The sequence below is a fragment of the Pteronotus mesoamericanus genome, unplaced genomic scaffold (assembly GCF_021234165.1).
Source record: "Pteronotus mesoamericanus isolate MK-2021 breed Mesoamerican mustached bat unplaced genomic scaffold, CSHL_Meso_final scaffold_167, whole genome shotgun sequence".
In the NCBI taxonomy this organism is placed as follows: domain Eukaryota; kingdom Metazoa; phylum Chordata; class Mammalia; order Chiroptera; family Mormoopidae; genus Pteronotus; species Pteronotus mesoamericanus.
This window is the reverse complement of record NW_026555308.1, coordinates 3,939,637-3,952,324: the sequence shown is the minus strand read 5'-3', so window position 1 is coordinate 3,952,324 and position 12,688 is coordinate 3,939,637. Positions and strand designations below refer to the sequence as shown.

General features: G+C 50.3%; 1 protein-coding gene across 1 annotated transcript; it reads right to left on the bottom strand.

Annotated features, from left to right (window-relative positions):
- Positions 1–229: 229 nt before the first annotated feature.
- ALG1 (ALG1 chitobiosyldiphosphodolichol beta-mannosyltransferase) lies at positions 230–12,472 on the bottom strand. Its single transcript, XM_054589555.1, has 13 exons — positions 12,250–12,472; positions 11,263–11,340; positions 11,035–11,138; positions 9,950–10,098; positions 8,218–8,307; positions 7,776–7,886; positions 6,664–6,785; positions 6,434–6,472; positions 6,054–6,113; positions 5,174–5,284; positions 3,687–3,801; positions 2,704–2,779; positions 230–1,667 (listed from the first exon to the last, which is right to left on the bottom strand). Exons 1-13 carry the CDS (start codon positions 12,455–12,457, stop codon positions 1,536–1,538), a joined length of 1,395 nt encoding a protein of 464 aa, XP_054445530.1. The 5' UTR covers positions 12,458–12,472; the 3' UTR covers positions 230–1,535.
- Positions 12,473–12,688: the final 216 nt, after the last annotated feature.

Sequence of the window (12,688 nt, the reverse complement as noted above, 5' to 3'; positions counted from 1 at the left end):
ACATGTTTGAAGAATGTTAAATTCTGAATCAGGAACCACAAACTCTGTTCTAATAAAATATAAATTGTTCAAGCATGGGGCTGCCCCTTTCTGTCAGCAGTTCTGGTTTGTAAGCAAATCATCATAAATCAGAAATGAAAATTTTGGCTCAGCGATAAGCATTCCATTTGTGCAAGTAAAAACACATAAATCAAGTATGTTTCCCCCAACCTGGACAATATTCAGGACACAAGAGAGCAGATGCTGAGAAAGGCACCTATCAGGAGACAAAGACAGGGGCAAAGTGATGCTGAATAGGCCACAGGCAAATAACAAAAAGTAATAAATGGGGGGAAAGAAAAGACTCAAAGGAGAGGAAAAGAGAGAGGTGACCTGGGCCTCCAAAGAAACAACCAGGCTGAACCAGTTTCCTAGTCCACAAGTTCCTGGTCATTAAAATAACTTCATTCTAATCCCAACATTGACAGCTTGTCTGGTAAATCTACGTCTAGCTCTTTGGATGTGCCAGAGCACTGCATCCCCTGTACTACAAAGGTCACGTTAGCTTCACCTGTAGTCCTGCGGGTGCTCCCTCACGAAGTCTGAGGTCAATACCTCCTCTCCCGACTTTAAGAGGTGGGACTCGTACCGCAGTGCTCTGTAAAGGAGTCCGTAACAACAAATCCTCTCCCCTCCACCGTCCCAATCACCCCAACTCTTTTACCTTTGATAAAGCATGAAGAGCAGTGAAATGGTTTTTTCATAGATTTCCTTGACAACTTACACTGGGAACAAGCACTTAACATGGTAGACAACCTTCCCCATCTTACTGAAAATTCCATTTTTGGCCCTTTGGTTTGAGATTTCTCCATTTCTGACATGTGTTAATGTTGCTGACTGTGACAGCCCAATGCATACGACAGTCTGCTGTGTGAACACAGGCCCACAGACTGGCTCTCTGGAGGTGTTTAAACAAATCATCCTCAAAAAAAAAAAAAAATGATGACTATAGTTAGTGATGGGACTTCCAACAGATTCTGTGTGGAGTGGACCTCCCCAAACTGGAGGCTCAGAGAGAGCAGCCAGCCTGAGAAAAGCCCATCTCCCACAGAGGTGCAACTGACTGTTCGCAGCGGTGGGAAGCCATCTAGACCAGCACCAATTAAATGAAAACTTTCTTACTGCCCTCACCAACCTGTCCTAACTTGAGACTGGCAACTTATAAATAACCACAGGATTTTTTTTTTTTAATTGACCAAAATGTGAAACTGCCAGAATTTGCCTCTTGAGAAGTTTAAAGGAACGCGGGGAAATAAAATAACTTCATTCCATGGGTGGCACCTGCTTCTGTCCTTTCAACTATTGTCCACTGGGAGGCGCTGCTATAAACAGTTTGCCCAGGGACTGGGCAGCTGCTGAAGGAGGCTGGAGGAGGGAAGTGAGCCAGGTTTCTGGTAGCAGAGCCAAGAGGAGTCGACATCAGCATCAGGGTCTCCCTTTTCATGACATTCAGCACCAGCACATGCTCAGGGGAGTTCAGTCTTTGGACCAAGGAGTCATGTGTCCATAAGCAAAGGGAGAACTGTCTGTTTCCAGTTCTCATCCCAGCGAAGCTGCTTAGATTCCCGGAGGTTCTTCCGGAACTGGTTCAGTTTGCCAGAAGGATCAGGAAACTTTGAGAAAAGCATCTAGAAGAAAAAGACCAAAACTTCCCTCATCACTTTCTCCTCACCCTCCTTCTCAGCAACCTGGGCCCTTGGCACACCCCCAAACACCAGCTGCCAGGTGAGTGATTCTGAAACCCTCCCTCTGTGGCCGCACTACCACGAACAGGGTCCCGGAGCCTCCAGTGGCCTCCCTGTGCCAGCCAGCCCGGCTTCCACCCTCAGGCTGTAGAACTGGTCTCAAACATCTCTGACCCCAGCATCCCTGACCTCACAAGCCCCCTCCCTCACCAAACATTCTAGAGCCCTCACACCCCAGCCACGCTCCATCTCCTGCTCTGCTCCTACTTGACAGCTCGGCCACGCTGCAGTGTTACCCATCCATACACTGTGACCTGCAGTAGCCCCTGCCTCTGCTGTGCTGCTCCTTCCACCAAGGGCATCCACCCCTCAGTCTCTGCCCAGCACCATCCAGCCCATGGGCTGGGGACAAGGCAATGTCCGCGTTCTTTCCAGTTTTGCTAAACTAAGTCAGGTGTCTGCAAACTACAGCCTGTGGGCCAAATTTCAGCCTTCCAACTGTCTTTGTAAATAAAGTCTTACTGAAACACGGTCGCACCAGATATCTAGCTGGGCCTTTCCAGAAAGTTTGCCAGCCATGATCTCAACTGTCAAAAATACTGATATATTACTTTTTGTAATAAGAAATAAGTATCCTTTGAAGACTCCCACCTTGCAAGGCTGGTTTAGGAAGCTCCCTTCACTCCTCACTCTCCCTCCCAATATCCAGTCACTCCCTAAGTGACACACAACAGTTCACCTGTGCACCACCATCTGCATGGTGGAAGCTCCCCAAACCAGACAGCAGGTGGCGGAGACCTTAATTCCCCCGAGTCCACTGAGGCCCAGCCTCTGGGACCACTGCTCCCTCCTGTTGCCTTTCACCCAGACCCAGCACAGGCCCATTGCCACTAGGCTGCAGGAGCAAGGAGTCCGGGAGTGTGGCTCAGTGGCAGCCTCCAAACCCCGCAAGCCCTGGCATGGGGGCAGATGTGGCTACCTGCAGCTGAGCTGCCAGTTCTTCTGAGTCCTTGAAGACCAGGCCATTTTCCTCATGTTTCACAAGCTCATGTAAGCTGCAGAGACGATCGAGAGAGGACTTAGAGCTGCCTGGAGAAGAAACTAGAACCCCATGGTGCCCACCCGGACCCCGACACCACTACTCCCCACCCACAGGCTAGGCTAGGGGTTAGGAACAGTCAGTCTTGGCCCAGTGAATCTGTTCTTAGATTTGACATCTGAATAGAAAATAGGCCTGGGAAGATACACATCAAAAACCCAAACCAACTTGAGGACAGAAGGGCAGTGAATGGGGATCTGGACCTTTTCTGCTCTAGGCTCTTTCCAGTGAGAATATGCTCAGTGCGTTCTGCATCTTTTTTTTTTTTTTTCTCCTTAATCACACAGCAGAGAAACAAGGTAAAAGGCAAATGGAGGTAGACTCAGCACATTAAGGATGACTTTTCTGGGTAGCGCAGCTTGCAGAGCTCAGCTCACGCGAGGGTCTAATATCCTGATTTCCTGTTCAGAGGCTGGCCCCTCAGCCCATGAAGGGGCACTGTTCCTAGTGCCTCTTCTAACACTGCCCTCTCCAAATGCTCATCTTCACCAGGAAGAGTGGAGACAGAGAATTACACTCATCTAACTGATTTGAGTCCAAGTAAATTAGACAAAAGGGACAGAGATATAAATAAAATCATGTAAACTGTGGGCAATTCCAGCTACTACTTGGCGCACAAGCCCCAAGTTGAGTATTTAGGACACGAAGTTCTCATTCAACATGAGCTCTAAGTGGAAGCCAACACCTACAGCAGGACTCGGCCCACCCAAGAGGACTCCTACTCCCCAGGGCCACCTGGCTGAGCTTCATGGATCAGGAGATGGCGCATTTCTAAGGGGCAGCTCTGACCACACTGGGTCCCCCCAGATGCTGGTTTGAGAACCTAACTCCTAACTCTGGGAAGATTCAGTTTCCACTCCTACCACCGGAAGTTCACAGCACACACAGGCAGGCAGCATCCAAACATGTCCACCACCTTCATGGGCAGGTCCAGGCCACTGGAGGACTTGTGCAGGCACACGCCCAGGTCTGCTGACCCTGCAGGGTGAGGGGGCTGTCAGAGCACTGGCCGTGCTCCCTTTGACCACACAAGCTGCAAGGACTGTGGATCGGCACCTCTGGTGGAGAGTTAGGAGTGGAAAACACTCCCCACCCCACATACAACTGGCTGGAGTTGGCCAAGCAGCCTGGCGTAGGGCGGGGCACACGGCAGTGTCCGCTCCTGGCCACTCAGCTCTATCTGAAAACTACCTGCCTATCACTAACATTTTTATTTAAACTGACTCCCTTTTTCTATTTAACCCCAATTTGTTGTAAAAGAATCCATTGCAATTATACTTAATGGGGTCAGAGTTTCTGCTTGGGTTGATGAGACTGTTTTGGAAATAGACTGTGATGATGACGATGCAACGTCGTGAATGTAATTCATGCCACTGAATTGTATGTACGCTTAAAAATGGGAAAATAGTTATAATGGCAAACTTTGTTATAGATTATTTTATCACAATAATTAGAAAAAGAACCCACAGCAGACTCCACAGAAAACCAGCTGTCACTGTGAAAATAAAGCCAAATAAACAACTTCACATCACTAAATACTAGCTGGAAATGCGTGCCTACCACAGGCTCTGCCCAGCACTGCTTACTGGCTACTGGAAGATGAGGCCTTCGGGACATACTAGTACCAAGCCAACTCCTCCCTCCCCAGAGCAGGGAAGACAGGAAGAGAGAGGGGAGGGCCAGCACAGTTCACTGTGTCATCTCTGCACTGCCCTCCCACGTTTGGAGAACAGTGGGCCCCAACCCAGGCCCAAGCTCAATCCCAGCCCTTCTGCCTGCACAAAAGAGCAGGACTGAATGGAGGGCATGGGAGCTAAGAGGGACTCTTAGGACCCATGGGCAAACAACTCTCAAGCCCACCAGGCAGGAAGGAGCTGGCACTCCAGGAAACAGCCTCATTTCCTGCAGTTCAGCCAAAAGGTCCTCTGACAGGTTCCTGGCAGGTGGCATGTCCCTGTCCCAGGTGGCTTTTGGAGCAGGGCCCAAGGCAGGGCCCAACCCAGCCTGAGGCCTTTGTGTGTATGGCCCTTGAGCTAAGAATGGCTTTTAATTTTGAAAGGGTTGTAAAAACAAAGAATACACAACAGAGGCCAGTACTGCATTAGGTGTCTGCCAACTACAGCCTGTGGGCCAAATTGGGCCTTCCACCAGTCTTTGTAAATAAAGTCTTATTGAAACACTGTTGCACCAGATATCTAGCTGGGCCTTTCCATAAAGTTTGCCAGCCATGATCTCAACTGATTAACAGTATTAATAATCTGGCCATTTTCATAAAAAGTCCTCTCGCCCAAAAGTATTCCCTTTTAAACCTCAGCCCTCTCCCTGCAGGCCTCCTGCCTGGTGTTCTTACCTAGAAGCAGGGGGTAATCCTCAGCCTCCAGCCATGGGGTACAGACCTGGATGTGCTGGAAATGTTTCTGGTCAATGAGGCGGCTATAATACTCCTTCAGAGGCCCTTTGCCTTGCAGAGAAAATCAGAAGTCACTGTGCTGGGCCCCGCTCTGGCTCCATCCATGGCCCCAGGCCTGAGAAGCCCATCAAAGGTGTGAGCAGGAGGCCCACACTCCACAGCTGCAATCAAGCCCCCATCCGGCCCCTTCTAGAAAAAAACCCCCACCCAGGGGTGTGCACCCTGACCGCTGCGGCCATAGCAACCTGCACCCAGCAAGCTGTGGACATGGCCAGAATAAATTCTGGCTGGGCACCAGGGTGCCAGCCAGACACAACTCCTCATACAGACTGCCCCTGTGCCCGGCCAGGTGCCCCAGGTGGTGTGGCATGTGCAGGGGGCTCCTGCCGCCCTGGAAGCCCAGGGGCCAGGAGGAGGGGTGTGCGCAAGGTGGGACAGCTGGCCCAGGACCTTTCTCCCACTACAGCCCTCTACTGCTCTCCCGACTGGGCCCCTCTGGAAGCAGTTTCATGTCAGACAGTGGCCTATTTTAAAAAAAAAAAGGCCTGTAAACCACTACAGAAGTGAAAAGCTCAGTATCTCTGAGGTTGTGCTGACGCTCAAATCTAGACTCCATGCCCTGCCATGTGGTCCCTCTGAGCCTCAGTTTCCCCCTGTCAAATGGGTATAGAAAATCCTATGTTAGAGAGCGGCCATGCAGATTAAACCAAGGCACTTTACGTGCCTGACATAGGAAAAGCGCACAAGAAAGGCAGGTGCCTTCCCTGCTCTCCACGGCCCCCAAGCTAAATACAGGAACATGGAGGGTCCCAGGTGGTACCTGTTATCACACAGACCAGAGAAGGAAAACTTTCTCCATTCAGGATCAGCTGTTCATACTCTGTTTAAGAAAGTGCATACATGATAAGCAGGATCATCTAGTCAGGTGAGGGAAGGAGTGGGACAGGGGCATGGGGAGGGACACCTTCCAGACACAGGTCAGTCTCCCAGAGGTGGTACTTCAGATCTAAGGCCTGGTCACTCAATGACCCAATGGGGACTCAGAGCCGCCCCGTCCACCACCCGAGCGCTCAGGCTAGCCCACCCTGCAGCCCCGGGGGCAGGAACACTCTGCAGAGAACACCACACATGGCTCAGTGAGCATCTCACAGCTCAGCAGCCCCTGACAAGCCCAGCTCCTGATCACAGCCACACACCTACTTTCTAATGCTGCCAGCAAGATGGAGAAATCTTCATCCTCTACAAGAAAAAAGAGCTACTTGTCATGGCTGGTTTCTAGATGCTTCCCTGCCCAGCCCCATGGCCTCCCCTTCCTGATCAGGACCTTAGGGTGCACCAAATACATGCGGGACACAGGCCTAACAGGGATGAGAATGCAGGTTCAGGCTAATGCTTGTACAAGCCCCAAGTGCCCAGAAGGGTCCTGAGACCTGTCCAGCTCGTGCTGCTGACCAACAGAGCCGGCCGCCCACGAAGACGTGTCACCATCCCGCTTCCGGCATCCTGCTCTGTGAAGGCTGACCTCTCCGTGGCCAGGTCCAAGGGTTCTGGGCTGAAGGAGCAGAGACAGAGCCTGTGAGATGCCACAGAGCAGGCCCACAGGCCCCAGGATGGCCGTCTCCCACCACAGTGAGGCCCAGAGGCTCCCCAAGGTCAGGGTATGGCCATGTCAGAACCACCAAATTGCCCTGGCTGGTGTGGCTCAGTGGATTGAGTCGACCTGCAGTCTGAAAGGTTGCCAGTTCGATTCCAAGTCAGGGCACGTGCCTGGGTTGCGGGCCAGGTCCTCAATTGGGAGAGAGACGCAACCAATCGCTCTTTCTCTTGCACATCGTTTCTCTCCCTCTCTTTACCCCTCCTTTCCCCTCTCTCTAAAAATAAATAAAATCTAAAAAAAAAAAAAAAAGAAACACCAAGTTCACCCTACTACCCTAGACCTGGGCACAGATTGTGCCTTGCTTCCTTTATCAATATCTATCTGTTGCTAGGTCACAACAGCAGACAAGACGGACTCAGCCCCTGCTTTCACCAGCGTACCACTCTTATCATTCCCTCATCTTAGGATGAGGATGCTCTGACCTCCCAACTGGCTGCCAGGCTACTGAAAGTAGCAAACAACTGGTGTATGAAGAGCTACTCAAAGGGGCTTAGATCTGTGAGATACCCTACAGAACACACAGGTCCACAGACCCCACCATAGGGTCAGGAACCTGCACTCAGGAGGGAAAAGATGACCACAGCCTTGTGCAGGACAAAGATTTCCTTAAGTGGCCAGAGAATAAATACTTTAGGCTTTGGGGGCCTTTTGATCTCTTTGACAAAAACTCAGCTCTGCTGTTGTGGTATGAAAGCAGCCATGGACAATGCATAAATGAGTGAACATGCTGCATTCCAATAAAACTTTATTTATGAACAGGCAGTGAGCCTGCAGCCATAGTTAGCCAAACTGTGGATTAGTGGATTCGCAGGTCTGCAGCGAAGAGACAGGAGAGAAGCCAGGACAGCAGCAAACACAAGAGAGGATGGAAGACAGGAGACCTACCTGGCCCTGAATGCAGAGTAGGTGCGGCCCAGCTTCATAAAGAGCCGGTGTTGCAGGTCCAAGGGCGTCTCTTTAAAGAAAGATGCTGGCTTGTCATAGACAGTCACAGCTCTGCAATGAGATCATTGGGGGGCTCTAGGAGGAGTGGAAAATGGCCTAAGGAATAGAAGGAACAGGAGGATCTGGAAAAAGGGCACTTGGGGGATTCATATTTCAGAAAATAACAAGTTAAGAAATACTTAGGGAAGCACAGAGAGGTCTAACATCAAAACTGCCTGGGCCATGTGACTGGCTGGGAAAGAAACTCCAGCCTCCTCCTCCCTCAGCTTCCCATCTCCCAGGCCCCGGATATTTCCAGATGCCTCGCCAACAAGGCACAGCAGGCACTGCAGCTGGGACCACCCATGCTGGGACCCTTTACCCCCAACCCCCAGGTCCCTACTTGATGCCCCAGTTCTCTGCCAGGTCTTCCCGCATCTCATTGGTCACGCACAGGTTCAGGTGGGAGAGGCGCCCACAAAGTTTCTCATACCTGAAAAGACATATCATTGGTCAGCCTGGGGTTCTGAGCCAGGGCCCATGACCATAACCTTCCACCTGAAACCTTCCAATACAGAAAAGGCTGCAGACTGGGCTCTCCCAAATCAAGTCACTGGCAAGGCAGCTTACCAGGGTTTGTACTATCTGAGTTCCACCTGTGCTATTATTTCTTTCACGCCTTCCTTTACATTGTATCACTTTTATCACTACAGAAGGGGAACTGCAGTCCCTCTTGCCATAAAAAGAAGAAACATAATGAAGCTGCCATTACTAAATTTTAGCCACACTCCATTGTTCCCTGCAAAGGCAGTGAGGCTGAGGATGCTTCCAACGTGTTACCAAGGGAGTTTAGCAAATGTTAGAGAGGCATTAACAACAGATTATCTCCAAACTGACTTGCGACCTGATGACAGGGCAGAACTGAACGCGAACTGGAAAAGGGGAAGGAGCAACTCCAGATTAACAGCGTTGGTGTACCATGGCTTGTTCCTAACTCAGGATGCAAAACAAGCTCCATAACTGGATGGCCTGCGACTGACTTTCGGTCCTCCCACTTATTAGCTGTGTATCAAGAAACAATGGTTCTCAGCCTCAGTTTCCTGGCTTGTAAAATGGGGGCAATGTAGACTAAATGAGATAAAGGGCTTGGCCTGATCCTGGCATACAGCAGCAAGTGCTCAGTATGTTGCTGCTCCCATTGCTGTTACTGCCATCAAGGAATGGCCCATCAGGGGAAAGGCCGCAGCTGACGCCTTGAGGTGGCAAGCCCCCACCGAGGCCGCTGTTATACACTGCTGAGGCTCAGAACAGACCAACGCTTCCTGCTCCAGGTCAAACCTGCCACCACACGCCCTCCTTCCCTCTCCCTACCTCACCCGCTGCATGTCCGTATCTTCCAGCAGCAGCCCCAGTTTTTATTTGGGGATCTGGTCTGGGTACACCTGGACCCCAGCTCTTGCAGTGGAGCACTTGTCCCAAGCCTGAGACAATGGGATACTACAGCTCCCAGTGTCAGTGGGAAGGTCACAGGGTGGCAGGTAAGCAGGTGCCAATCAGAGGCTCACTCTCTCTACTGAGCTTGACAGGATGAGGCTAAAAGCAAGGGGAACGCCCCGAATCTGGGAAATAACTCCAAGAGGGAATGAAGAAAGAGAGATGAGAGGGGTCCTGATGACACCCTTTTTGAACTCAAAGTCAGCCATTTCTCTGGCGTTTTCTGTTTCATGAGCCAACCAACAGCCTCCTGCTCTGAATGGTGTGGCTCAGTGAGTTGAGCATCGTCCTGCAGACCAAAATGTCACGGGTTCAATTCCCAGTCAGGGCATATGCCTGGGTCATGAGCCTGGTCCCCAGCTGGGGTGCATGCAGAAGTGGCCAATCAATGCTTCTCTCCTTCTCTTTCTCCCTCTCTTCCCCTCTGTCTAAAAAATAAATTAAATGGTTTTTTTAAAAAATAGACACCCTCCTTTTCTTGGGCCTGTTTCCATCACTTTTAACCAGCATTAGCCCAATTCCCCAGCCTAGCCCTTACCTCACAGAGAATACAAGGAACCAGCTTCACTGAGTCTCTGCACAGACCCTTCTTCCTACCATAGTTTAGGGAAGGTGTCTGAACCATCCTCCCAGACTCTTACCACTTGGCCAGTAGAACAAGGTGGTGGTTGGGGCCATGCACCAGACCCATAATGGAGTAGCCATAGTTGTGCCAGTCAATGACGAGCTTGCTCCCACAGAGGCAGCCCACAAACCAGCAGACAGCAATGGCAGGCAGGCCCGGGGGGTTCTGGGAAAAAGAGAGACTTGAATGAAGAGGAGGAAATCAGACCATCACTGACACAAAAGAAACAACCTGAGAAGTCCAAGATCGTCAATAATCAAGGAGACAAAAAATGGAACAAGGAGGTACATTAAGTTATGTGGAAAATAAAACAGCTAACAACAGCCAGTGGTGGTGCAAATGTGGAGGAAGAGGCATCCCATCCCCTTGGGTGGAGGAAAAATTGGCCCAGACTTACTCTAGGACTCTCCAGTAGCACACAACATTTTCAAGTGCATGAGTTTTGACAAGCACTTCCATTCCTATGAATTTATCCCAAGAAAAAGACACACACACACACACACACACACACACACACACAAATATGTTCACTGATGCTCTTTGCCACACTATTTGTAAAAGTAAAAAAAATAAGAATCTGAGTGTCTATTAAGATAAGACTAAATAAATACATTAGGGTACATCAGCCAATTAAAAGAAGGTACTTCTATACGTTAAAAAGTGAAGGGAAGAGGTTAAGAGCTTAACTCTAGAACCAGGCTGACTACTTAGGTTCAAATCCTGCGTCTAGCCCTTCTTAGCTGTGTGACAATGAGCTACTTACTGAGTTTCTCTGGGTGTAGGTCACCTCATTTCCAAAATCTAAGTAATATAAGAACCTACTTCTTAGGATTGTTGTGAGTGATTAAATGAGTTAATACATGTAAAACACTTAGATATAATAAGTACAGTGTAAGATTTATCTGTAATGACATAGAAAAATAGACTAGATGGGTACTATAAGTAGAATGGACACATACCATAGGCTCCTACTCATGTTCTTAAAAGTTTATACATGCACACATATATATGCAATTTATTTACCAACTTGTACATTGTTAAAGGCTGGAAAGAAAACTGTTAACAGTGATTCTCATGGAAAGAAGCAGGGCTGACATACACCTGGAGAAAGATGTAGGTTGCCGGTTCCCTGCACATCAACTTCCACAGCAAGTGCACCGCCTGAAATACAACTTTGACTCCATATTGAAGAACGTGTGGCCCAACTGCAAGTCAGAAAAACAGCTGTCACTTCCAAAGGAGTTCTTGGCAATTTGCAGACCGCCCCCCCCCCCGCCCCAACACACACACACCCCAATTCAGAGGAATCTGGAGTTGACTGCATCCTACCTGCAAGTCTCTGAAGTTCTGTCAAAGGCACAATCCGAATTCTGTTGCTGTGTAAGAGTTCATCGTGGGGTTTGGAGTCTGAAAAGAATGTCCCCTTTAATGAACTAGATAGGACAATCTAATTTAAAGTCAGATGACCCGCCAGCTCAGGCAAAACAGTGGAGAGTATTTTGGAATATCGGATTTTTCCAAACAGCTCTGTTCCTCAACAGCCAGAACAGAGAAGGAGGCCAATTCTTGTCCAGATTCCACTAGACTGACCCCAGAGGGAGGGCCCGAATCTTAACCACCTTTACATAATACAATGCCTGGCACACAGTAGGCCCTCAAACTGATCTAGATTCCTTGGATAGTGGAATTATCCCACCACAGGGAGAACCCTCTAATGACCCACTCCGCCCCCTCACCCTGGGACAGGAGCCTCTAAACAGGGACCCAAGGCAAAGAGTGTTATTACTGCTTTTCCCTGACATGAAACTGAGCTACTCTTTATCTAAAGATGTTAACATGGTGGAAGATGGAAGAACAGACACGGAGCAAAAAAGCTGGACATGCGGCGCAACTGAAAAAACATCTGCTGCTTGCAGAGCTCTGCATAAGAGTAATGCAGAGACAAGCGGCCTGTCCCTCCTCAGACACAGCCTGACAAGGGTAGCCTCAGGAGTGCCATTACCAGTACTCGCCCTGGAGTCACAAGCACGTGGGTTCCGGCCTGTCTTTCCACTTCCTAGGAAGACTGAAACTAAACACTGAGTTCATTTAGCTTATCACTGTCCTGGCATATGGCAGGCGCTCGATCTAGAGACGCACCCCCAGAGACTGGACAGAAACCTAGCAACAGCGGTTCAGACCAGAAATGGGCTCGTCCAATCTCGAAGAACTGCCCGAAGGAGGAGATAGAAAAGAGGTGTCCTCCCCGCACCCCCGGGTCCTATGGAGTAATCAAAGTTGGGAGCGCTGCCTCCTTCCCAGATCCCCAGCACTCACTGCAGAACCCAAGAAGGGTCACGGAGAAGCCACGCTCAGCCAATGACAGCGCGTGGTACTGCATTCGGGGGCTGCGCCCCACATCGCCCAGCACCACGATGGCCACGTGCTGAGCCGTACGCCCCCGCCGCCAGCGCTTCCACGCGATCAGCAGCAGCAGTGGGAAGCATATGGACAGCGCCAACAGTGCCACAGAAGAGGCAGCCATCTTGCCGGGGAGGCTTCAGTCACGTGACCGCGTGTCTCTCCGCCTCCCGCCCCCGCCCCCCTCTCCCCCGGGAGGGCTGGCTGGCTGTGCGCAGCCGCAAGTCGGTCCCGCACTGGGGCGGAGAGAAGTCAGGTGAGGGCGTGGTGGCCCAAGTGGTGGCCCTTGGAGCCCATGAAGAGTGCCTGAGGGCCAACAATTAGTCGTATTAAGTAAGGTAAAGCTTTTACCATG